This window comes from Phoenix dactylifera, chromosome 1 (genome assembly GCF_009389715.1).
Source record: "Phoenix dactylifera cultivar Barhee BC4 chromosome 1, palm_55x_up_171113_PBpolish2nd_filt_p, whole genome shotgun sequence".
NCBI lineage: Eukaryota > Viridiplantae > Streptophyta > Magnoliopsida > Arecales > Arecaceae > Phoenix > Phoenix dactylifera.
Genome location: NC_052392.1, coordinates 7,742,953 through 7,766,389, shown reverse-complemented (window position 1 = coordinate 7,766,389; position 23,437 = coordinate 7,742,953). Strand labels below are relative to the sequence as shown.

Genomic DNA, 23,437 nt, shown 5'->3' with positions numbered 1-23,437 from the left:
ACACTTGTACATTAAGTTTTATTTCATGGATTGTCTTACTTTACCCAGTCCATTGAATTCTACCAGTCTTTGATTTTGCCTTAGAAGGCTATAATTCTTAATTTAAAGTGATCATCATTAATAAAGTAATCATTAATAATGGTATTTTTGGAGTTAATTTAAAGTGGGTAATCATTAATTACGGAATTTTTTGCAATTAATTTAAAGTGGAAATCATGGAAGAAAAAAGAGGAGAGTTAAGCTCCTGCCATATTCTCCACTCCCAGTAAAATGGAAAGCCCTCCCCCTCCATTGTATTATTTCTTCTCTTCTCTTCTCTTCTCTTCTCTTCTCTTCCATGCGACCCGTGCCCCAATCTTATCTTTTCCTCTCTCTCGTCTTATTAATGTATGCTCTCTTCTCTCTCATCTATCTTTCGACTGGTCTCTGAAGAGGCCACAATTGTCCTATTACTCATCAATTTGTTCTAAGATAGGTCTGAATCCTTGACCACAAGTATGGCTAAAAAAATCAAACTTCGAGCTTAGAAAAATATTAAATTATTATTTCGAGTAAATTGCTCGAAATTAATCACAAATATTGTCAGAATAATTAAAAATAATAAATTCTATATATTTTCTTGGAAATATACGAATTTTCAAATAGCTTTTAAAAATATAGATGATTCATGATTTTTTTTAATGCAAACTGCAACTAAAGACTAGTGTAGAATGCAAATTAATATGATTTAAAAAGTAAGATTAAAAACTACTGGTTCAACTGATTGACCCAATGATTGCAACAGTGAGCTGGCTATCCAATGGCTTGGCCAAGTTAGACACATGTCCGGGTTTAATAAATATGATAGTAGACCCAAATTCAACCCACTTTCTTAAATGGATCTTCATTTTAGACTCAGACCCAACCCATTAGCTAATTGGGTTGAATTGAATGGAGTGTAAAAAAATGCTTTTAGACCCAATATTTCATTCAGGTTAAGTTAGGGTGAGGCATGATCTAGACCTAACCCGAAATATTCATGTTTAGGTTGGACTTGGAATCCATGTCAAGCATTTAGCTATCTCTTAGTAATAACCGATAATCAAATACAAATTATTAAAAGTTTTTACATAAAAATAAAACAATGTCAAAATAAACATGAATTTTCATTCAATTTTTTTTTCTAATTTGATCTACAAAATAAACATTCCTGAGCTAGAAAAGTCCAATTTTAAAGCATATATATTGATAAATTTAAGAATATCATAAATAAGAAATAAAAATAAACATTTGCATATAATTAAGTGAAATTAAGTGAGAGGAGATGCGGCTATTGGGATAAGCAGTAAATATTTGTATCAAAGATGGCATCTCTTGTTTAGCCAATGTTACGTTGGCTTTATTATGTGCATCATGCAACTTGCTTGAGCTCACTATGTTATGTAAATGGTTTATAGATTTTATTAGATGTCTGAATTTTCTAATTGTCTAATTAGCAAGGAAAAAAAATAACGAGTGTGACTCATGCCTTCACCTAGTATGACCGAGAGTTCCAAACAACAAAAATGTATGGCTAAAGTATCATTCTGGCATAGTAGACTCTTAATAAAGTCCACAAGAATGTCATGTTTGGATCGAGAACATGACAATGGCGAAAGGAAGACTATGATCACTTCAATTGACCATCATAGGTGAAGAGTGGGGTCGGAAATAAGTCGAGCTCAATTCAAGTTGCATTTGCCACACTTTGCATCTATCAATCGTTCGATGGCAATTCAAGTTTCCCATGTATGCCGAGATTACGGTAAAACTTAGGGTGGATATGCAAGAAGACTTTGCATTTATGGTTAAGCCTAACGGTAACAGGTTATTTGTTTAAAAAAAATTTGTTTTCTAGTTAATGTTATAGTTTTCAATTATAACCATCTGACCTGAATCTGGACAATTAAGATATTGATCAACAACATCATAACCCAATTTCGAGTCTAGGTGACTCGACATCATAGGTGAAGAGTGGGGTTGGAAATAAGTCGAGCCCAATTCAAGTTGCATTTGTCGCACTATGCATCTATCAATCATTCTATGGCAATATGAGTTTTCCATGTATGCTGAGATTATGGTAAAACTTAGAGTGGACATGAAAGAAAACTTTACATTTATGGTTAGGCCTAACGGTAACTGGTTTTTTTAAAAAAAAAAATTATTTTCTAGTTAATGTTATAGTTTTCGATTATAACCACCTGACCTGAATCTAGACAATTAAGATATTGGTCGGCAACATCGTAACCCAATTTCGAGTCTAGGTGACTCGACATCATGTCGACCGACCCAATCTTGACCCAAAATACCACCTATTCCAGTTTCCACATGGTCTCCATCATGTGCCCAATTTTTGTCAATATGTGCTAGCATCATCTTTATGTATGGCTATACAAGTTAATCCCTAGCAGCTTTACTCCTTGCCTAGAATTCTTTTTTTAGGGGGCTCACATGCTCCCACCAATCCATCAAGCCATGCAGTTTCAGGAACATTTTAACATTCAACCACAAATTTTAACATTAATTATAGTTGCAACTGAAACTGGCAAGCATTGTTTGCATTCTCTTCATGACATCGAATTCTACGAATAATTCATCGAATTTGTTATCTATTAATTTGTTTTGTTTTTCTTTCAGACTCTGCCATCTAATGCTACTCTTCACAACCTCTATCGCTATAAATTCTGGCCATGAATTTATGGATTTTTGTTCTATCATTCTTTTATTAATTGCAATCCTGTCAAAATTAGGCAAGTATATATTATTTTCCTTCTGAACATTGAATTCCCTCTAAACATCATCCTATGCTCCCTTGTCTATTACTCTCTTCTAAACTTTATCATCTGGCGCTGCTTTTCCTCTAATCCAACTACAATTGCAAGCTCTCTTCCACAAATACTTCCTTATAGAACTTTAAGCTATAGAGAAGCTTTGGATCATAGAAAAGAGAAGTCATGGATGTGGCACAATACAAGAGGCAGTATGAAGATCTTACTTGGAAGTTGCATCGTGAGGTGAGTCTTAGAAGATGAAGACCTGCATGGTTTGAACCTTGTAATTTCCGAGCCTTTCGAATTCTTTTTGGCTGATAGAAACTTATGTTTCATCAAATGTTGTGGATTCTTTGGTGCTGCGAAGGGGTATGTAGATGGGAATTTCAGACAGCTACAGCAGTTTGAAGAGAATACCCCAGGCTTTCTTTTTGACACGATGGCCCTCTACTTCAGGAATACTGAGAACACCATCAACGAAATAAACAAGCTTCTGTGAGTTCTACCCATTCTAAATCCCCTTTTCTTTTCTTTTCTTCATCCTTTTCATGAGAAAAGTAGCTTATCTATGTACTCTTGTGTCTAATAAAGAAGACAAGAAAGCGTGGATTTTGACCAAATCGATAACCATCTCATCAAGTTGAAAGGAAGCACCGCCAGGTATTCACATTACCTATTCTTTTTAGTCTCACATGAAACTCTCATGCAAATTCTTGTGAGAAGGCTCTTAAACTAGATGAAAAATGAGTACTATCTAAAGTTGTTGCCTTTGATATCTGCATCAGCTTCTTTTTCAGATCAAAGATATTCTACAAGTGTTATCGTGACCAATAGGAATGTCGGTATTCATATTAATATTCGTATAATGTTGTTTTTCATCGACAATATTTGTTCATTGCGTAAAAGGTAATAATCCACTATCGAGCTTAGCGGAAGGTGGGGTCATACTAAATTAGGCCGAACATGATTAAAATTACTCTTGACTCAATCCAATCTGGCTCAAAACTACATAAGGTATCATGCAAAGAGAATACTATATATATCTGTAGGTTTTACTAGCCCTCTCTTTGATTTCCAAGGATATTTTGCCCTTTTCTCTCCCTTCTCTCTCTCTTTTCCTGCAAGGCACCCTCAATTCCAACCCCACAACCATTGCTTCATCCTTCCAAGAACACCACCAGTTTCGCAGCCACCATTTCTCTTCCCCCTCTCTATTCCACAGCTACCCCAAGAATGAAAAATTATCCCATAAAGATTCTAATCTTGAATTTTAGTTTTTATCTTAGATTTGTTAGGGGTTAAGTCTTGCAAAATAGATTAGGTTAGAATTAAATGGGTGACCTAAAATGACCCATGGGTGGGTATGGGTTGAGAGGTTTTCACCTGATTTCGAGTCGGGTCAGGTATGGATCAAATTTTTGTATATTGCTATGCAAAATTGACTCGACTTGACCAATTGCCACCCTAGGTTTATCAGAGATATTGAAATGTCAAAACTGTAGAATCCCAATGCAACTAAAATATGGAATAAGAAAGTATCACTAAAAGATGAAATTGTAACCATTTCCTAAATTCTTTTTGTATTTGTATACATTAATGTGCGCGCGCGCGCGCACACACACACATGCACACTCATACATATATGTATATACGTTGGTAGGTACTCACGTACGTATGTATGTGCATATACATGCATGTATTAAACCTTTGATTGGCCGCTAGGCTATCGATCAACCGATGAGTCACTACTAGCACTCGGGATGCTATTTGCTGGCTTGGGTTGCTGAGGCGAGAATGGGGATGCATTCATGGACAGGCAACAATGGGTGTTTTTGGATTTGCCTCATGATCAAGGACTTATCATCTACCATATGATTGAAAAGGCATCAATCGATCACTTAGACATCAATCGACAACAATTGGCTGTTTACACTTAGACAATGCTCATCAATAGTTTGGATAGGGCTAGCCTTTTTCTAGTTTGAAAGCAAAGTATATGTGTTTGCATTCGAACATAATTCTGGCTAAAATTTTATGGAACTTATATCTGTTTTCCCTTCTAAAGAAATAATAAATGTGTGCATTAGCTTTTAGACTTATGGCAACAAATTAGTAATTCATACCACATCCTATATGATGATGTTCATATATCATCTTAAATAACCAAATCATTGTGCATACTTATTGTTCTCCTTCCTTTTAACAGTGTTGGTGCTCAAAGATTAAACGATATATGCACATCAGCTCAAAATCATTGCTGGAATAACAGCAAGGAAGGGTGAGGTTTTAATTTGATGTATATTATTTTGTTCACTACTTGCAATATTTTGTTTACAAAATATACTATTGTTGTTAGAAATTAAAATCGAAGCAATGTGCATTCTCACCTACCTTTATTTGATTTGTTTTAGAAATTTCCACTTTAAAAAACTAGTATGGCTTGGTGCAGATGTTTGATGCACATACAACAATTTAAGCAAGAAATGTTCGCGTTACGTGACAAACTTACATCACTATTCCAGGTATGAAGATTTCATCCTTAAACATAACGCGATGCAGGATCGAATATTTTGCTAAATTTTCTTTACATTTACCTTTCATGGCTTGTAGCTGGCTCATCTTATCCATGTACTTGGGGGGAAAGCTTAGAGAAGGCAAGGCTTTTGGTTGGAAATTATGGTGAAAAAGAAGAGAAGCCTTTGTTTTTCAATCATCTGTGTGATCACTATGTTAGGGAGCATCTCTTCATGTCATGTTTAAATGATAACTTCCTTTTTTTTTTCTTTTTTTTTCTTTTTTTTGGGTTTGTGATGAACTAATATGCGACAAAGAGCCAGCCATCTAGTTGTTTTTTTTTTTAATTATATGAATACAGTCAAATATGAAACTTGTTAGATTATGTATAAAACTAAATGATAGTGGTGTTGTCAATGTTGTGAGTGATTTAAAGAAAAGAAGATGAAGAAGAAAAAGCTAGGCAATAATGGTCAGCATTATACATGATATGGAATTATAAATGGAATGACATATAGACAACTCCTTGTTTCTATTTTTCAGCCCACAAGTCTTAACATGTATGCCTAAGGAGAATCCCCATCACTACAAAACAAGAATATAAACTTTGTTTCTCATACTAGATAATTTGGATTTTTTTTTCTGAGGGGATATATTTGGATATTTATAATGAGAATTATGGAATTTGGATGGGCAGTTCCAGAGTCTAGAGATACTTTAGCATAATGTTTAATTAAGTAGATTTTAACTTGTAATTTTTCACCGATTTATAAAAGTAAAAAATGGATAAACGTGCAAAGCACTTGCATGAACTATTATAATGTGATACAGAGTTAAAAGAGAACTTAGAGAAGCCATGTAGAAGGGTAACGAAGGTATCTTTCTTTCTCTTTCCAACTGTTATATATGGAAGTGTGAAGTTCTCAACTACGAGGTGATTTAAAGAAGAATTCATTAGTTGTTGGCTTTAAGCTACTACCCTCGCTCGCTGACCGAGGTCTTCAACAGGCTCCTGCACAGCATGGAAGGAGTCAGTTGATATGCTTCATCACTTGGCCGAGCCATGGCGAGCTCCATTACAGCATGACTCGCACCCAAAGGCACAGGTTGCCACCTAGAACCTCAATTAGTGGTAGCCAAGAACAAGTAGAAATTAAGCTCCACAAATTGAACTGATCATATTATTGAACGAGGCGTTGACGAAGGAATTAGAAGTAGATTCATCTACCTACAACCCAAAGGAATCTCTTCTTGAGGACAAGGAAATATGATGGATCTTGGCTCCGGTGGAGGGTCCATTCAATTGGAGGGTTTTGCTAAACCTAAGTGTTTGGCTTGGAGGAAGGTGATGTGGTTGATTCCAAAAGACTGCAGATCGATCGAACTAGCCATGGGAAAGAGTCTAGCTGAGGGCAAGTAAGATAATTAGATCACTTCCAAGAAGCCATCAAGAAAAATGGATCGACACCTCGATATGTGACCGTGCACATGGAATGAGACCAATCAACTAGGTGCTGATTAATAAAATACCACGCCAATGTCGACCTTCCTAATTAAGGTCGGGCAAGTTCGAGGGCAACTTGCTGCCATCGAATTCGAGCTGTAACTTGTTGGAGATGCATTTGGGATAAAAGGGATGTTTCCTGTGGATATCATAGTTGGAATCAACTAGGTGCTGATTAATAAAATATCATGCCAATGTCAACCTTCCTAATTAAGGTCGGACAAATTCGAGGGCAACTTGTTGCCATCGACCATTCAAGCTTTAATTTGTTGGAGATGCATTCAGGATAAAAGGGATGTTTCCTGTAGATATCATAGTTGGGGCAATACAATGCTCACCATCTTCTTCTTATTCTTCTTTTTTTTTTTTTACTACAACCGAATGACTCATACACTTCTAGTATGAATATATCCAAAAAAGTCAAAAAATAACAAGTCTCGGAACGCTCTAGGCAGCTCCCTCTCACCAACCCAGAGAGCTCCCCCAGAGTGGTCAACTATATACGATGCCACCAAATCTGTAGCTCCATTGGCCTCAGCGAGCTCCATTACGGCATGACTCGCACACAAAGGCACAAGTTGCCACTTGGAACCTCAATCGGTGGTAGCCAAGAACAAGTATAAATTAAGCTCCACAAATTGAACTCATATTGTTAATCGAGGAGTTGACGAAGAAATTAGAAGTAGATTCGTCTACGTACAACCGAAGGAATCTCTTCTTGAGGACAAGGAAATATGATGGATCTTGGCTCCGATGGAAGGTCCATTCAGTTGGAAAGTTTTGCTGAACCTAGGTGTTTGGCTTGGAGGAACTGATATGATTGATTCCAAAAGACTGCCGATCGACTGAACTAGCCATGGGAAAGATTCGAGAGGAGGGCAAGCTAGTTAATTAGATCACTTTCAAGAAGCCATCAAGGGAGATGGATCGACACCTTGATATGTGACCATGCACATGTAACGAGACCAATCAACTAGGTGCTGATTAATACAATATCATGCCAATGTCGACCTTCCTAATTAGGGTCGGACAAGTTTGAGGGCAACTCGCTGTCATCGACCATTCGAGCTTTAATTTGTTGGAGATGCATTTGGGTAAAAGGGTTGTTTCTTATGGATATCATAATTGGGACAAGACAATGCTCACTATCTTCTTCTTCTTCTTCTTGCTGCTACAGCGGATGACTCATACACTTCTAGTATGAATATATCTAAAAAAGTCAAAAAATAACAAGTCTCGGAGCTTCTAGGCAGCTCCCTCTCACCAACCTAGAAAGCTCCTCTAGAGTGGCCAGCCATATACAAGGCTACCCAATCCGTAGCTTCCTTGGCCTTCTTGTAAATATGCTTGATCTGAAAGGCAACGTCTCCACTTACCATGGCCCGAATAATGCTCACTGTCTTCTTCGTAGAGGATGCAATTGTTAGAGCGTCGCTTTGCAAAGGCTAGATACATACATCCTGCCACTTGTGTGCCATCATCACTACATGAGATACTTCTACTCAGGAGTGGAATCTTGGTGGACGGGATCAAGAAGTAGTCTATTAACTCAGCTGTAGCATGATGCATAAAGCACATATCAACCTGGCGGATATGGTGATATATGGCAATAGTTGCTATAAAAGGACACTGAAGGCCAGACAAAGCTCTCTCTCTCTCTCTCTTTCAACAATACTTATGAATATCATAGACTTTCGGTCCTTTTTATCTAAATTCAATATTTGTAACCTCATAATCTACCCTAGTGATTAAGGAAGGGCCTGTCCTTTGACAAAGCAAACAGCCATTTACTAGCTCAATAGCGAAAGATAATGAAGGTATATATCTTTCGTTATCTCTCTATAGTTATCTTGGTTACCAATTTATTCTCAACTCTCATGGGAGTGTGAAGTCCTTAATTGTGAGGCAATTTGTCCATGATCATCGACCACTTCCCATGCATCATAAGAGCAGGTCGTCACCCTTCCTCGTTATTCATAATTGGTTCGTTGTTCAGCAAGAGGCTGAAGGGTCAACAACATGATAAACTTTAGAGGCTAAAAGGCTATCATTTTTCTTTGCATGTCACAATTAATGATGCAGCCACGGATCAAAGGCATTCAGAATTTCGTCCAGACAGTCAAACATGCATCAATGTCAGCTCCAACTAATCTACTACCATGTAAAAATCAATGCCTGGAAGAGACCGATGGGATTCCTGTCTCTCTTTGATGCTACCCCTCCTTGACTTTTTTAGATTTATATAGAGTCCTCTATATAGTTAACTAGACAAAAACCACCTGACACAACTAGAAATTCTTTCTTACAACTAGAAATTGTGGGGGTCATAATTGCCAAACCTTTCTTATAGTTGTTTGATTTTCCTTTTTTTTTTCTCAATCAAACGCTCTTGCCTAATTGCATCTCTGTTTATTTTTCACATGCTTAAAGATAATAAGATTGACAGGACAGTGAGAAATTGTGGCTTATTTTAGGCTGCTCATGTATATCAGGAGGCAAATAGAACTGCAGACTGGGTTACCTCCTTCGCTGCTCACCACTCGAGAGAAGTTCTTTGGATATGTTTTATAGCCGTCCCTCCACCCTTACACCATCTCCTTTTCCTCGTCTCTACTAGTTATACTCACACTAGAGCAGTCGTTGTACCAAAAAATAATAATAATAAGATTGCACTTACCAAGGCATGGTAATTAATCAAGTTCGAAATCCTTTAGGCAACACCATCTATCTTAATGTGTTTAGTGGTGTGTTTAGTCCAAATATATGTCTCATGACATGAGAGGAGACTTGAGGAGTCCTAATTTAGATAAGAAAGAAAGTTTAAATTCTTAAGTTTTACCAATATGTATAATTAAAAACTCATTTGCTTCAAATGCAATATTTATCAAGCACATGCAAGCGAAAAAAATAAGTTTGGTAGGTAATCAGGACAAGCTTCAATGCTCCATGCTGCATGAACCTTGTCTGCATTTACATGAAAAGTGTGTTGGGTGACAACCATGGCCAAACATGAAGAAAAGGGACCTAGAATTAGATTGTGATGATGTGACATGAAAAGAAATGGATCAAAACCTATGGCCCTAAAAGATGTAAGTTGAAATATATGCACAAGTTTTTTTTTTTTTTCGGGTTTTTGATGTTGACTGTTGCTTCATACCTACCCTTCCATCGGCCAAAAAAATCTCTCTTCTATCATTTTCTAAGCTTCAATGAGCTATCTTTGCTGCCCAACTGCCTCCGTCTTCTCACTTACCCGTCGACTTCTAAGAGAAGGATCAAAATGTAGACAAAACTTATGACCATGACTATCAATTGATCTAAATACATCATGTTAGGCTTGAGTTCAACTCAAGATAAGCTCAAATCAAGCTTGAATATAATTGAATCAAGCTTGAACTTGGTTTATAGACTCGAAATCAGCATCAAACCAAGCATGAAAACTCAGCTCAATCGGAATTGATTTGATGAGGCTCGAAATTGATAAAATATCTTCTAATATACATTAGTTAGCATAAATCAACTGTTGGATGTAATCCAACAGCTAATCTTTGGTTCTCATTGCATATAATCAACCATTGAGTCGAAGTCGAATTAAGCTTGAATTAAGCTAAGTTCATGTCCTATTCGGGCTCAATAAGTTTGAATCGATTTTGAATTAATAGAGTATTATTTAGCTCTCCATTTGAAACTTGCCTAGAATTAGACTTAATCAAGTGATAAACAAGCCAAGCTTATGCTTGATTTTCAACCTCGAAATCGATCAAGCTCGACCTTGCCTTGAATACAAAAGGCAGCATTGTTTGCCACGTCATGAACATGTTTTTCTCAAGAAGAAGGGCCGTTGGATGCCGTGTGTCCACAACTTTCTACCAAGAAGTGAAGCACAAACATACATACAGGTGAGGAAGGTGCAGTACACGGAGAACAAAATATTTGTTTATCAAAAAAAAAATGTTCCAATTAAAAACTTGAGAAGAAAAAAAAAACAGGAAAAGGGACTTTGGATGCCCAAGTCTGCCTAACCAATTTCTCGTGGCATCTAAAGATGTGGAACATCATGCGCGAGAAGTCCTCATCATGCAAGGATTTATTACACATCTCTACTCGCCCCATGGAGAAGGTAGATGCTGCAAGGTAGATGTATGATAGCCTCCATTTTTAGGGTTCAGGTTGCATCTTTTATAAGATCAGTTGATTTTCTTTCACGATGTCGACCATTAAATTATGTCTTATACGGTTCTCAAAATATTCTAAGCTTTTTTATTCATCCGGTTTTGAAATAACCATTGCACAGTCCAATAGCCGATTTCTGCAAAATGAACAGAGTGAATGCATGAAATTTACCTAGGAAATGTATAGGAAGTGCATCTTTGCGACATGTATCATTACAATAACTATTGTATTATTGTTCATCCCTTTTACAATAGCTTCCAATGCCATCACAGCTTTTGGAGGGCAATATGATACAATTATGAGAGCTAGCATACAAATGCTTCATTAGCTTCCAAAAGAGTCATGTTGAATTAAGAGACAAGAAAAATATGGCTATATATTTAATGTCCCACTGTGCTCAACAGTATGAATACGGACACACAATCTATCATGTCTTGAAGGATAAGTTTGTTAGGCCACCAAATCGGTCCAATTGTCTTCGTCTCTATGTAGCATGCAAAGACGCAACCTGAAAGGTGCGAAGAAAATGGTACGAAGTACGAAACCACAGCCAACTTTGTCTACGGAACACTTTGCAACGGCATGTCACAGCCTGGCAGCAGTAAAATAAAAATAAAAAATAAAAATTCAGGGCTGATGAAGCCCTACGATCAATTTTGTACGGCCCAAAGTGCATAATATGCCACCCTTGCATAACCCAAACCAAACAATGGATTATTTGGTACCCGGAAAAAAAAAAAAAAAAAAGAAATACGTTATGTAACAACTCAGGACCTCACCCAAAATAGCTAGCCGGAAGGTATTATATGGATTTTTTGATCCTGCATAAGTACTCAAGATCTATCCCGCGAATAACCGATATGGGACAAAACATATGCCCGCACGGGTCATCACATACTCTCCTCATTCAAGTCCTGACGTCCTCGTCAGGCTAAGAGTTCAAATCCATTCAAATCAATTACAAACACCATAATCGGCCCGCGGTCAGTCCCAATGAATCTGTGCTGCAGTGTCCCCTAGTTCACATAGATTATGAGCCGGATCCGCTTCTGATACCATTTGTAACAAATAAGTACCTCACCCAAGATAGCTAACCAAAAGGTATTATTTGGGTTTCTTGATCCTGTATAAGTACCCAAGATCTATCTAGCGAATAACCGATATTTGACAAAACACATGCCCGCACGGATCCTTACACTTTATATTTGATTTGGTTAGAGTTTTCAAAAAAAATATAAAAAAATAGTTTTCCATAAAAATAAAATTTTTATATTTCATGGCAAATAAAAATCCAAATGGAATATAAAAAAGTTTAATTTCCACCTACTGAAAATTGGAATAATTTTTTTCCAAAAGTGCCTTTAAACTTTTAGATAGAATAGGATAAAAATTTTTTCTTTATTTAGGGCATAAACATATTTTACATAATTTTTTTAAAAAAATTAGATGTTCAACCAAACATAAATGTATTATTTTTTTATGATCAACCAAACATACAGAAACTATTATCCCAGACATCAGCTTTTCAAAAAAAATATTTCAGTAAAAAAAAAATTCTGCAAATCAAATGAATCTTAAAAAAAAGAGATTTTCCAATTAAAAAAAAAAGAGGAGTTCTTACTCTTAAGTGCTTCACACAATTTAATTAGAAACACAAAAACAAAATTATATCTTGTATAGCAAAGAATTTGTGCATTAGCACTATGCTTTTTCTAGTCCTTCGATCTATATTATACTGTCAGTAATTGCACATGTTATGCACATGGAGTGCTCGATTTGCTAATGTGCAATATCTGTTTGTTAAGGTCCGAATGTCCTTACAAGATACTGTTGAATTTTGATATTTATAGCAAGGAATAGAAACGCTTAGCTGTAGTCTTTTTTTCTTATGTTGTAATTCTAAACTAATCTCTCTCAACAAAGAAGTCCAATTATTCATTTTTAAGCACATATATAATTTATTTAAAAAATTTCAAGTAAATAGCAAGAATATTATCCCTATTTTATTTTATCATATTAGCCTTTCTCTCCTACGTCCTTTCATTCATAAGATCCTACTGACCCAGCTCTCGTGCCCTCCCCGTCGGGGGCAATATCTTCAGTCTCGCTCGTTGTTGATGCATTTCATAGTATTCTCTATCTCTATCTCTGCTCTAAAAAATATATAGATATTAGTATTTTCATAAATTTAATTATTTTGAAATTAAATATTGTAATAACTTTTCGCATATTCGAAATTATGAGCTGATTTAGTTACAATTTCTAATGATTTTTTGTAAAAAATGAGAAAATGTCTCTTGTTCATGTGGCTAGTCATTCAATAAGATGGTATGCCTAGAACCATATTAGGTGCACACAACTAAGTAGGTCCATATTATTGGACCTGTGAGCTTATATACTCCGCATGGATCCAAAATTAATTTACAATTAAACTAAATCAAATCACGTTAATTGTAATTAACAATTAATTTACATACCTTCATGTGGATGAAGGGGAGGAGAGGTGGCATTGAAAGGGCCGATCAATAAACACAAACTCGATACGTAATAATGTGTTTATGTCTTGCATAACAAATTCGTGTCGCCGAAAATATTAGGGTTTAAATGTTCCAAGGTGTTGCCCTGTAGGAAATGGTGCGCCATGAACCAAAGAAATGGATAAATAAAAGGTCGATGTTTCTTCATCATCGAAATGCAACCTCTTATGCTCGACTCCGAGCAATTTTGTGTATCATTATTTTCTCCTTACTAGTCTAAGAATAGTTTTTCAGCAGCTACCAATTGACTTTCACTCAAGAATCAAGAATTTATATTCGTAATCTTTTTTTTGTGTGATTATAATCAATTCCCAGCTACTCTCAAATCATGCCAAAGGGAGTGGTTAACCAATGCCATCACTAAAAAGCCAAGTGGTCCTGTTGCCCAAGATGAGAAAGTAATGCATCAACCAAGATGAGAAACCAGAATTCCCCAAGGAGAAGAGTGGTGTACTTGCTGTGGCAATCATATAGCTGACAATAGGAAACTTTATAAACCAAAATCCATTACCTGAGACCAACATTAAGTTATGTCAGCAGGAATTAGTAGTCTCTTGGAAGACATCCGATTAACAAAAAAATTCAGTAAAAAATAGTTAAATATTTTCAAATCCTTGCTGTGTTATATATATAGATAAACTCGATATATTCCTCGAGAGCAGATAATATTAGCATCTTTCATGGTCGAGGCTTGTTCTCTTTAACTTCTGTAATAGTATTTCTTTCTTCTTCTTCTTTTGAGAAATTTCTTCAGGAGTGCTTCAAACAGCATGAACTCGATGGAAGGATTACTAATATGAAATAAGGGACATTCAAAAGTAATCACTTAACCCAATTAGAACATTATTATCCATAAACACTAATTAGAACTTTTAAAATTTTATCTAAAAGTTTCCTTCAATTGATGTAGGATATTTATTTTAGGCATTTAACAAAAGAACTACCAAAAGTTCTATTATTTGCATTTAAGTAATACTCTACATTGATTATAGTCAGCTGACAGGTGGACCCAGAACAAGAGTGAAAGAGAGATTGGAGAGCGAGAGCACCAAGCCGAGCATCACCTCCAAGTAAATGATTAGAAATAGTAAAATATCCTACAATAGAGTTCATCTCCAAGACTCTCTCTGCCACCTCTCGTTCCTCCTCCTCCTCTTCCTCCTCCTCTCTTTTCACAGCTCCACCCACCATTGAAGCAATCATACAAACAGTTGCATTGCTCTCTTTCCACAGCTCGACCCACCATTGAAGCAATCATACAAACACTTGCATTGCTACAAACTCGCATTGGCATCATGATGAGAAGAACAGCAGTCATACTCTTTATGATATTGCTATCTTCGTGCTGGAGAAGCTTCGGAATGTTGGACCCGGCAGACTTCCTGGCCCTGCAATCGATCCGCAAGTCCCTCTACGACCTCCATGGCTCTACATTCTTCTCCAGGTGGGACTTCACCGGCGACCCCTGCACTTTCCCGGGCGTCTTCTGCTCCGGCAACCGTGTCGTCGGACTCGCCCTCGGCGACCCGCGCGCAGGCTCCCCCGGCCTCGCCGGCCGCCTCTCCCCGGCTCTCGGCCGCCTCTCTGCCCTCGCCGAGCTCTCCCTCGTCCCCGGCCGCGTCGCCGGACCCATCCCCACCTCCCTCTCCCTCTGCCGCTCCCTCCGCTTCCTCGCTCTCAGCCACAACTTCCTCTACGGCTCCGTCCCCCCCTCCCTCGCCTCCCTCCGCCGTCTCCGCACCCTCGACCTTAGCTTCAACCTCCTCTCCGGCCAAATCCCCCCGGCGATCGCCGCGATCCCGGCCCTCTCCAACCTCATCCTCTGCCACAACCGCCTCTCCGGCCAAATCCCTTCTTTCCCCCTCTCCTCCCCTCTCCTCCGCCTCGATCTCAAGCTTAACTCCCTCTCCGGCGCGATCCCCGCGCTTCCGCCGTCTCTCCGCTACCTCTCCCTCGCCTCCAACCGCCTCTCCGGCCCGGTCGACCGCGTCCTCCCCCGGCTGGCCCGGCTCAACTACCTCGACCTCAGCATGAACAAGCTCTCCGGTCAGATCCCCGGCCAAATCTTCTCCTTCCCCATCTCCTCCCTCCAGCTCCAGCGCAACGTCTTCTCCGGCCCGGTCCGGCCGGTTGGTTCGATGCCGGCCGGGGCGACGGTGGATTTAAGCCATAACCGGCTGACCGGGCCGGTGCCGGCGGCACTGGCGGCGGCAGAGAGGTTGTATCTGAATAGTAACTGGTTTTCCGGCGATGTCCCGGCGACGTTCGTGGACAGGGTAGTGGCGGGGGCGATCAGGGTGCTCTATCTGCAGCACAATTACTTGACGGGGTTTAGGATCAGCCCGGCAGCGACCATTCCGTTGAGCACGTCGCTCTGTTTGCAGTATAATTGCATGGTGCCGCCATTGGACACGCCTTGCCCGGTGAAAGCCGGCCGGCGGAAGACAAGGCCGGCGGCGCAGTGTGGATGGAGGGAGGTGTGAGGAGGAATCCCAAGAAAATTGTATTATTTTGTTTTGGAAAATATAATAGAGAGATCTTCTTCTTTTTCTATTAAAAGAAAAAAAAAAAAGAGAGCAAGAGGCTAGGGAAAGGAAAATAAAATTTTGGAGATGGAGATTTAATTGGTTTGGATTGTCTAGGGTTGTTGCTATTTAAAGTTAGTCAAATTTATGCATGGAAGTGAACTGAAAATAAAGGGCACGATAGTTTCTCTTCTTTTGTTTTTTTAAACTGCGCGATTATAAGTTTTAAATTGTGTTATCAATTATTTCCTCTTGGATTATAAGTTTTCAAATTGTTTTCATCTTTCTTTATTTGAAAGTATAAAGATATGTCGCATATTCACAAAATACAAATGGTTGTCATTTTGTTTAATTATTGGAGCCTGAGCTCTACTTGATATTCACAAGGCCAGTCATGCAATGTTGAAATTTGTGATACTTAGATCAAGTAGGGACTTGAGATAACCGGGAATGTGCTCTTTGAGAATTTAGCTTTTGTTCCCATGCATAGAGAACATGTTTCTGAAGGCATCATCAACATGTAACCAGCGACAATGAAGAAGCCGCCAAGGCTGCCTAACAAGCAGGAGCAGACAAATAAAGGAAAATATGCATAAGATGATATCATGATAACAAAAAAGAAAAGAGGAAGAAAGTGTAGTCAATGAAAAATAAAGAAATACCACTTGTTTGATTGGAGTTTTCAAAAGAGAGAGATAGAAAAGTAATATTATCTAAGAAAATAAGATTTTTATATTTCATAAAAAAGATAAACTCATGAGAAACATGAAAAAGCTGCTTTTTCATTATTTGAAAATTAGATTTTTTTTTTTTCCAAAACTATCCTTAAGCCATCAAAATCCATGAATAAGATTATTTTCTTTATTAAGAATATAATAGATATTTCATACAACTTTCTCCGAAAATTAAATATTCAATCAAACATAAGCTACCCTGAAATGTACCTTTTCATGCATCATATTTTCATAAATCAACTTTCAGTAAAAAATATTTTGATGGAAGAAAAAAAATTTTGCGAACCAAACGAACCCTTAGTTCTTTTTCTTTTATCTCTCTCTCTCTCTAAGGAAGCACCTCTTGCATCTATTATGTTTGTAATTCTTTTCAATATAGTTTTAGGCATTAATTGTGCCATGAGAAAATAAAATAAACGTTGATATATTAGATATATTTGAACATCTTAGAAACAAGTTAATGCTTGCTTTTGTTTGGCTAGAAATTCTTATTCCTGCGTAGAATAACTAATTGTATTGTTTGGTTGCAATATAAAATAAAGTTGCTTTTTTAGCATAGGCCGGATATATGACATCTTTTACCCTTATCATCTATCACTTACCTATACATATTTCTGGTTATTTTATTCAAATAAATAATCAAGAAACCAATAAATGCCTTAATTACATGCATATATATATATATATATATATATATATATATATATATATATATATATATGGAACTAGATATGATTCTAAAAATGATGATTACCCTATCACAATCTCAAATAAAACTAGTGATGTGTTTCTTTAATAAGATGGGTAAATGATATACTCATCTTTGTCACTTGTCCTTTTTCAAATTTAAGATTAAATTGCAAAAGGGGAAGGGGTGGGGGACACAAGAGATGCCAAGAGAGATTAGGGAGGTAGGATAACATATGATGAAGGATAGGAGAGGAGTGTTGTTTTATTTATTATAAAAAATAAGGGCTAGCATAAATTAACGTATTTGTCATAGAATTAGTTCATAACAAGGCTTTCTTGGAATTAATTTGTCTATCGTGAGGTGCTTTGAGTGTTTAACTATTTCCCATTTATATCAGGATTTTTTTTAAGATCGTCAGGAAGTCATTAATTTTATTCCAAGCCTAATGCCATCTCCATATACTAATAGGATACGACCTTAGAATACAAAGCGCGCCACTTGACACTTGTAGGATTTATGCACCATAGATGGGAAAATAGGTTTGATGCTTGAATAGCTAATATGACATGCCATGTCATATTATTGAAATACATGAATAGCTACGCTCTCTTGTTCTTTCAACAAGGCTATTTATTTTAATAAATTTTTATTGCTAATTAAAGTTCTTTCAACATTTCATTCTTCTAATGAGCATCGCAATTCCGATTCAGCTGGCCTTTCTGTATGTCCCTTAAATCCACTAATAAATGTTAGTTCTGTTGTTTATTTGGCATCTCTCTTCTAAGGCTTCGCTCTTTGAAGAGATCTAGGGTTCAAATCTTGTATATTGCTATAAATCCCATGCTAATCCACTTATTTCACTATTTCTCTTTATGGTTGATCTTTTGATTGATTAAATTCCCTTCCACTGTCATTCGAAGCCTTGATCTAAGGGGATGGAAGATCACCGCCATCCTTACTCTTTTTATGTGCATTGGACATCGAAATATCTCCTAAAGACATGCATTGCTTGTTGAGTATCACAAAAAGGTTAGGTTATAGATTTTTCCATCAAAATGGTAAAAGATGCAAACAAATGCACTCTTTTTTTTTTCCTTTTTTTTTTTTTTTTTTTTTTTTTTGCTTAAAACGGGTTCTTCAGACAACGCGTGTCCGAATACACCCAAGAACATCAAAATACAAAATCTCGCGTAGTGCCAATGGCAACTCCCGCTCTCCTGCCCACAGGGCGTATCCCGAATGGTGTGCTGCATATGCAGCTACCCAGTCAGCCGCCCCGTTGGCCTCCCTGAATACATGCTTGGCCTCAAAGGCCACAACATCCCTCACCATCATCCTAATATTCCGGATCAGAGGATGGTCAGTGCTCTCCCGCCGAATCCACCCAATGACAGTGGATGAGTCGCCCTCCAAGATGATCGAGCTAGCCCGTAGTACCCGCCGTGCATGGCAAAGGCCGGCCCAGGCAGCTCGCAACTCCGCCGCTGGCACTGATGTATCGAATAGCCGGCAACCGCCCGCTGCCACTACCCTAGAGTGAGGGTCTCGTATGACGAAGCCGGCACCGCCTCGTGTACCACTGTCTAGTACTGAACCATCAAAATTGACCTTGAGGAAACTCGGGGGTGGGGGCTCCCAGGTGAAGAACACCGTCCGAGGAGCTGCCTGAGCAGAGAAGGAACCCCAGGTGTCCCGAGCTATCAAGGTCGTATCTGAAGGGCTGGTAGGTCTGGACTCCATCGCCAGTACTCGAGCGGACTCCGCAACAAACCTCGGCGACATCCTACGCTCGCCAAAAGTGCGAGCGTTCCTTGCCAGCCAGATCTGGTGGGCGGTGCAAGTCGCTCGGATAGCCTCCTGACATGTCCGGGGACTAGCCAGCCACTGACGTATCATCTGTAGAAACAGTCTCCTCTCCCGCCAAACCTCCTCTGGGATACCCGTCCACTGCCATGTCTGCCTCGCCCAAAAGCATCCAAATAGTGCATGATCAACTGACTCATCCGCACCGCAGGCCCCACACTCCGCAGGGATCCCCAGACCACGTCGGCTCAGCACAGCTCTCGTCGGAAGGCGGTCCCACATCACCTTCCATAGAAAAAGTGCTGCTCTCGGATGGAGCCTAGACCTCCAAATCCAGGCACCGTCCCATCCACTCTCATGCTCGCACTGGATCACCCGGGCCAGATCACCCAGCCTCACACTGGCCCTGCATGAAGTGCTCCAAACCCTGACATCTGGGCCCTCGCAACCTGGTACTGGCAGAGAAAGGATCCTCTCGGCTAGATGTGCCCCGAACAACTGATGGAGTCTGTCCACGTCCCACTCTGCCCTCCCTGGTGCTAAGAGGTCGCACACTCGGAGCCCCACTGCTGCCTCGAAATCCACCGTCGTCGGCCAATATCTCAAGGGAATGGTATCTACCCACGGGTCATCAGTCACAACAATGGTCCGGCCATCGCCCATCAGCCACCTGGTATGAGCTAACACGGTCGGCAGGTACCTCCCAATCTCACGCCACATGAAAGAGATGCGGCGACCACGCCGTGCCACCTCGGGGCTCCCTCGGCCATATCTGGTTGCCATCACCCGACTCCAAAGCCCATATGGCTCCAACAAAAAACGAGCTGCATGCCGTGCAATGAGTGTCTCACGCCGCTCCAGAAGGGACTGAACTCCCAGACCACCCTCACTGGTGGGCCGGCATACCCGCTCCCAGGCCACCAAATGTACCCCACGACCCCCACCATGGGACCCCCAGAGAAAGCTCCGGAGAAGACGTTCAATCTTCAACAGAGTCGTCTTAGGGACCACAGTGTTGGCCATGAGATATACCGGCATGGACCCAAGCACCGATCTGACAAGTGTCAGCCTCCCCATCATGGATAGAGATGATGCCCTCCATCCCTCCAGCCTACTCTCGACTCGCTGCACCAACCCCGAGCACTCCGCCACTCGTAGCCTCCGGCCTGTGATGGGAACTCCCAGGTAAACCAGAGTCCCCTCCTGCTCGGGCATCTGCAAGATACTCCTGATCTTCTGTCTGACTCTGCTCTCTGTGCTAGGGCTGAACTGGATGGCAGACTTCGTGAAGTTGATTCTCTGTCCGGATGCCGCACAGTAATCTGCCAACACTCTGCGAAGTACACGTGCCTCCGAAACCCGCGCCCTGGACAAGAGAAGACAATCGTCAGCAAAAAGTAGGTGAGAGACAGGTCCCGCCCCCGGTGCTGAAACATAGGACTCCAGCTCCCGGCTTGCACACGCCCTCTGGAGGGCACGGGACAATATATCAGAACAAATGATGAATAAGTAAGGGGATAAGGGACATCCCTGCTGCAGCCCCATAGTAGACTCAAAAAACACCGAAGGTGTGCCGTTGACCAAAATAGAAAACTTTGGCCCCTGGATACACCCTAGGATCCATCCAATCCATCGCCTGTGGAAGCCATAAGCCTCCAGTGCCCTCCGGAGAAAGCTCCATCTGATCTTGTCATAAGCCCTCTCCATATCCAGCTTGACAGCCATCAAACTGCCACGCTTTGATGCTCGCTGGAGATCCCACATCATCTCCTGAGCCAGCATGACATTGTGGGAAATGTTCCTTCCCGCAATGAATGCCCCCTGCTCTTAGCTAATGATGCCCGGTAGTAGGGGCTTTATCCTGCCCACCATGATCCTCGCCACAACCTTGTACAAGGTTGTGCACAGACTGATGGGTCTAAAGTGACCCGGCTCTACTACCTCTTGGCGCTTCGGGATGAGCATAATGAAAGTGGCCTTCCAATCCTCAGGCATGGCTGCCTGAGTGAAGAAACACTGAACAGCCTCGATCACAGCTCCCCGAATGATACCCCAATATCTACGGAAGAAGAAAGGGGGGAAACCATCTGGTCCTGGAGCTTTGTCCGCTGCCAGCGCCCAGACTACCTCCTGCACCTCCTCCGCCAACACCGGCCGAACCAGGGTCGTATTCTCATCATCAGCAATACCTACATCAACCCGCGGAAAGTGGTCATCAGCACCAGGGCCTTCATCCTCAGTCCATCTGGCGCGGAAAAAGTCGAGTAGAACCTATCCAACGGCAGGCTCACCCTCCACTCGGCGGCCAGACCCATCACGCAGTGAGTGGATCATACTCCGCTGACGCCGAATAACAGTCGTCCGATGAAAGAACCTGGTGTTGCGATCACCCTCGTTAACCCATTGGACCCGAGATTTCTGTCGCCAGAAAATCTCATGCTGCCGTAGCAGTGAGTGGTGCGTCGCAAGAAGCCCCCGAAGATGAGACATGTCCTCCTCCGGGAGTGTACCCCGTAGGTCTTCTCTCTCCTGTAGTGTCGTAATCTCCTCCTCCACCCCCTCCAATCTCCGGAAAATATCGCCCACTACCTCGCGATTCCAACGGCGGAGCCGCCGTTTGGTCAACTCGAGTTTGCGTGAGACTCGCCGCATCGCGTCCCCCCGCACCGGAACACGCCACGCATCGCGAACGATGTCCCAAGACTGGGGGTACGAAAGCCAAATCTTCTCGAAGCGAAAAGGACTATGGTGACCCGATACCGATGAGGTCGAAATCAACAAGGGGCAATGATCTGATGCAATCCGGGGTAAGTGGCTAACTCGGCAGGTGGGGAAGCGAAGGATCCAGTCTGGGGAAGCAAAGGCCCTATCTAGCCGCTCCCACACCCTAGCACCGCCAGGTTGATTGTTGCACCAGGTGAACCGTGGCCCCGAAAAGCCTAAGTCCACCAAGCCATTTAGCTGCACAAAGTCGCGAAACTCCCTCCTATCAATCCTATCAGTGAAAGGCGCACCTCCCCTCTTTTCATCCGCACTTTGGATACAATTAAAATCACCAACTGCCACCGTTGGGATACCCTGGGCAAGCAAGTTGGTAATCTCATGCCAAAGGGTTCTCCTGACCCTGTAATCCGTGCTCGCATACACACCGCACAGCACCCAAGGGTCCGCCTCAAGTTCCGATACTACCATCACTACCTGTTGAGAACAGTTGTGGAAGACATCAATCCTCGCCACCCCCCGCCTCCACAGGATCAAAAGGCCACCAGACAGCCCCTGGGACTCGACTGCATAGGTCTCCCAGTCCCTCCCCTGGCGTCGCCTCAGTCGACCAAGCCCATCACCAGACAAACGTGTCTCGCAGAGAAAACAAATCTCAGGACAGTGGAGCTGTACTAGCCGTTTAAAGGAGGACATGAAGGCCGGCTTGGCCGCCCCCCTACAATTCCAGGCTAGAATCCTCATGGATCAACAACTGCTCGGTCGGCCTCAAGTACATCCTCCCCCTGGGCCTCGGGAGCTAGCTCAGGCTGGCGGCCTAAATCCCCCAGCTGCTCGACCTCACCAGATACCTCGCACATGACTGCCGCCCTGATGAGTCGCACGACAGCTGGGTGGTCCCCCTCTGCCGTAGCTAAACCCGTGGAGCAGTCACCACTGGCATCTGCATCCGGGAGACCCTCATGTGGCGCCTCTCCGAGCGGCACCCCTGTCGCCTCATCACGTGGCATCAGGGGCTCTACCAGACCTGCCTCCAGTGGCATCCCTGGGCTAGCCACGTGCTGCTCGCCCAAAGCTTGGGTCAGAGTACCAAACCGGTAGACACCATCAGGCCCTCTCCCAGAGCCCTCAAGTGAATCCCAAGGGTCCCGCCCAGGAGGGGTCTGACCAACAAGCAGGTGGGTCCCCTGCACTGGGACAGGTCCTCGACCTGGAGACCTATACTGGAAAGGGCCAGCTGGCTCCCCGAGATCCAAGGCCGGATCATCCTGGACCTGCAAATCCTGAGAGTCCTGCGCAGCCCCAATGCCCAAATACTCAGCTGACTGGGCTTGTAGGCCCCCCGCTGATGGTCCACTAGGATCCCCCCCTAATTGAGCTAGCGGGCCCCATCCCTGCAGCAAGGGCCGTTGCCCAGGCCGGCCAATCCCGCGTAGCCCACGGAGA

General features: G+C 41.4%; 2 protein-coding genes across 2 annotated transcripts; one reads left to right on the top strand and one right to left on the bottom strand.

Moving 5' to 3' along the window:
• Nucleotides 1-14,408: 14,408 nt before the first annotated feature.
• LOC103717236 (probable inactive leucine-rich repeat receptor kinase XIAO) lies at nucleotides 14,409-16,249 on the top strand. The gene has a single exon (XM_039125426.1). The coding sequence runs from the start codon at nucleotides 14,813-14,815 to the stop codon at nucleotides 15,998-16,000; it is 1,188 nt and encodes a 395-aa protein (XP_038981354.1). The 5' UTR covers nucleotides 14,409-14,812; the 3' UTR covers nucleotides 16,001-16,249.
• A 2,355-nt stretch (nucleotides 16,250-18,604) lies between these two features.
• LOC120104264 lies at nucleotides 18,605-22,735 on the bottom strand. The gene is made up of 4 exons (XM_039115175.1): nucleotides 21,562-22,735; nucleotides 21,212-21,459; nucleotides 19,239-21,040; nucleotides 18,605-19,046 (listed from the first exon to the last, which is right to left on the bottom strand). Exons 1-4 carry the CDS (start codon nucleotides 22,733-22,735, stop codon nucleotides 18,605-18,607), a joined length of 3,666 nt encoding a protein of 1,221 aa, XP_038971103.1.
• Between the last annotated feature and the right edge of the window lie 702 nt (nucleotides 22,736-23,437).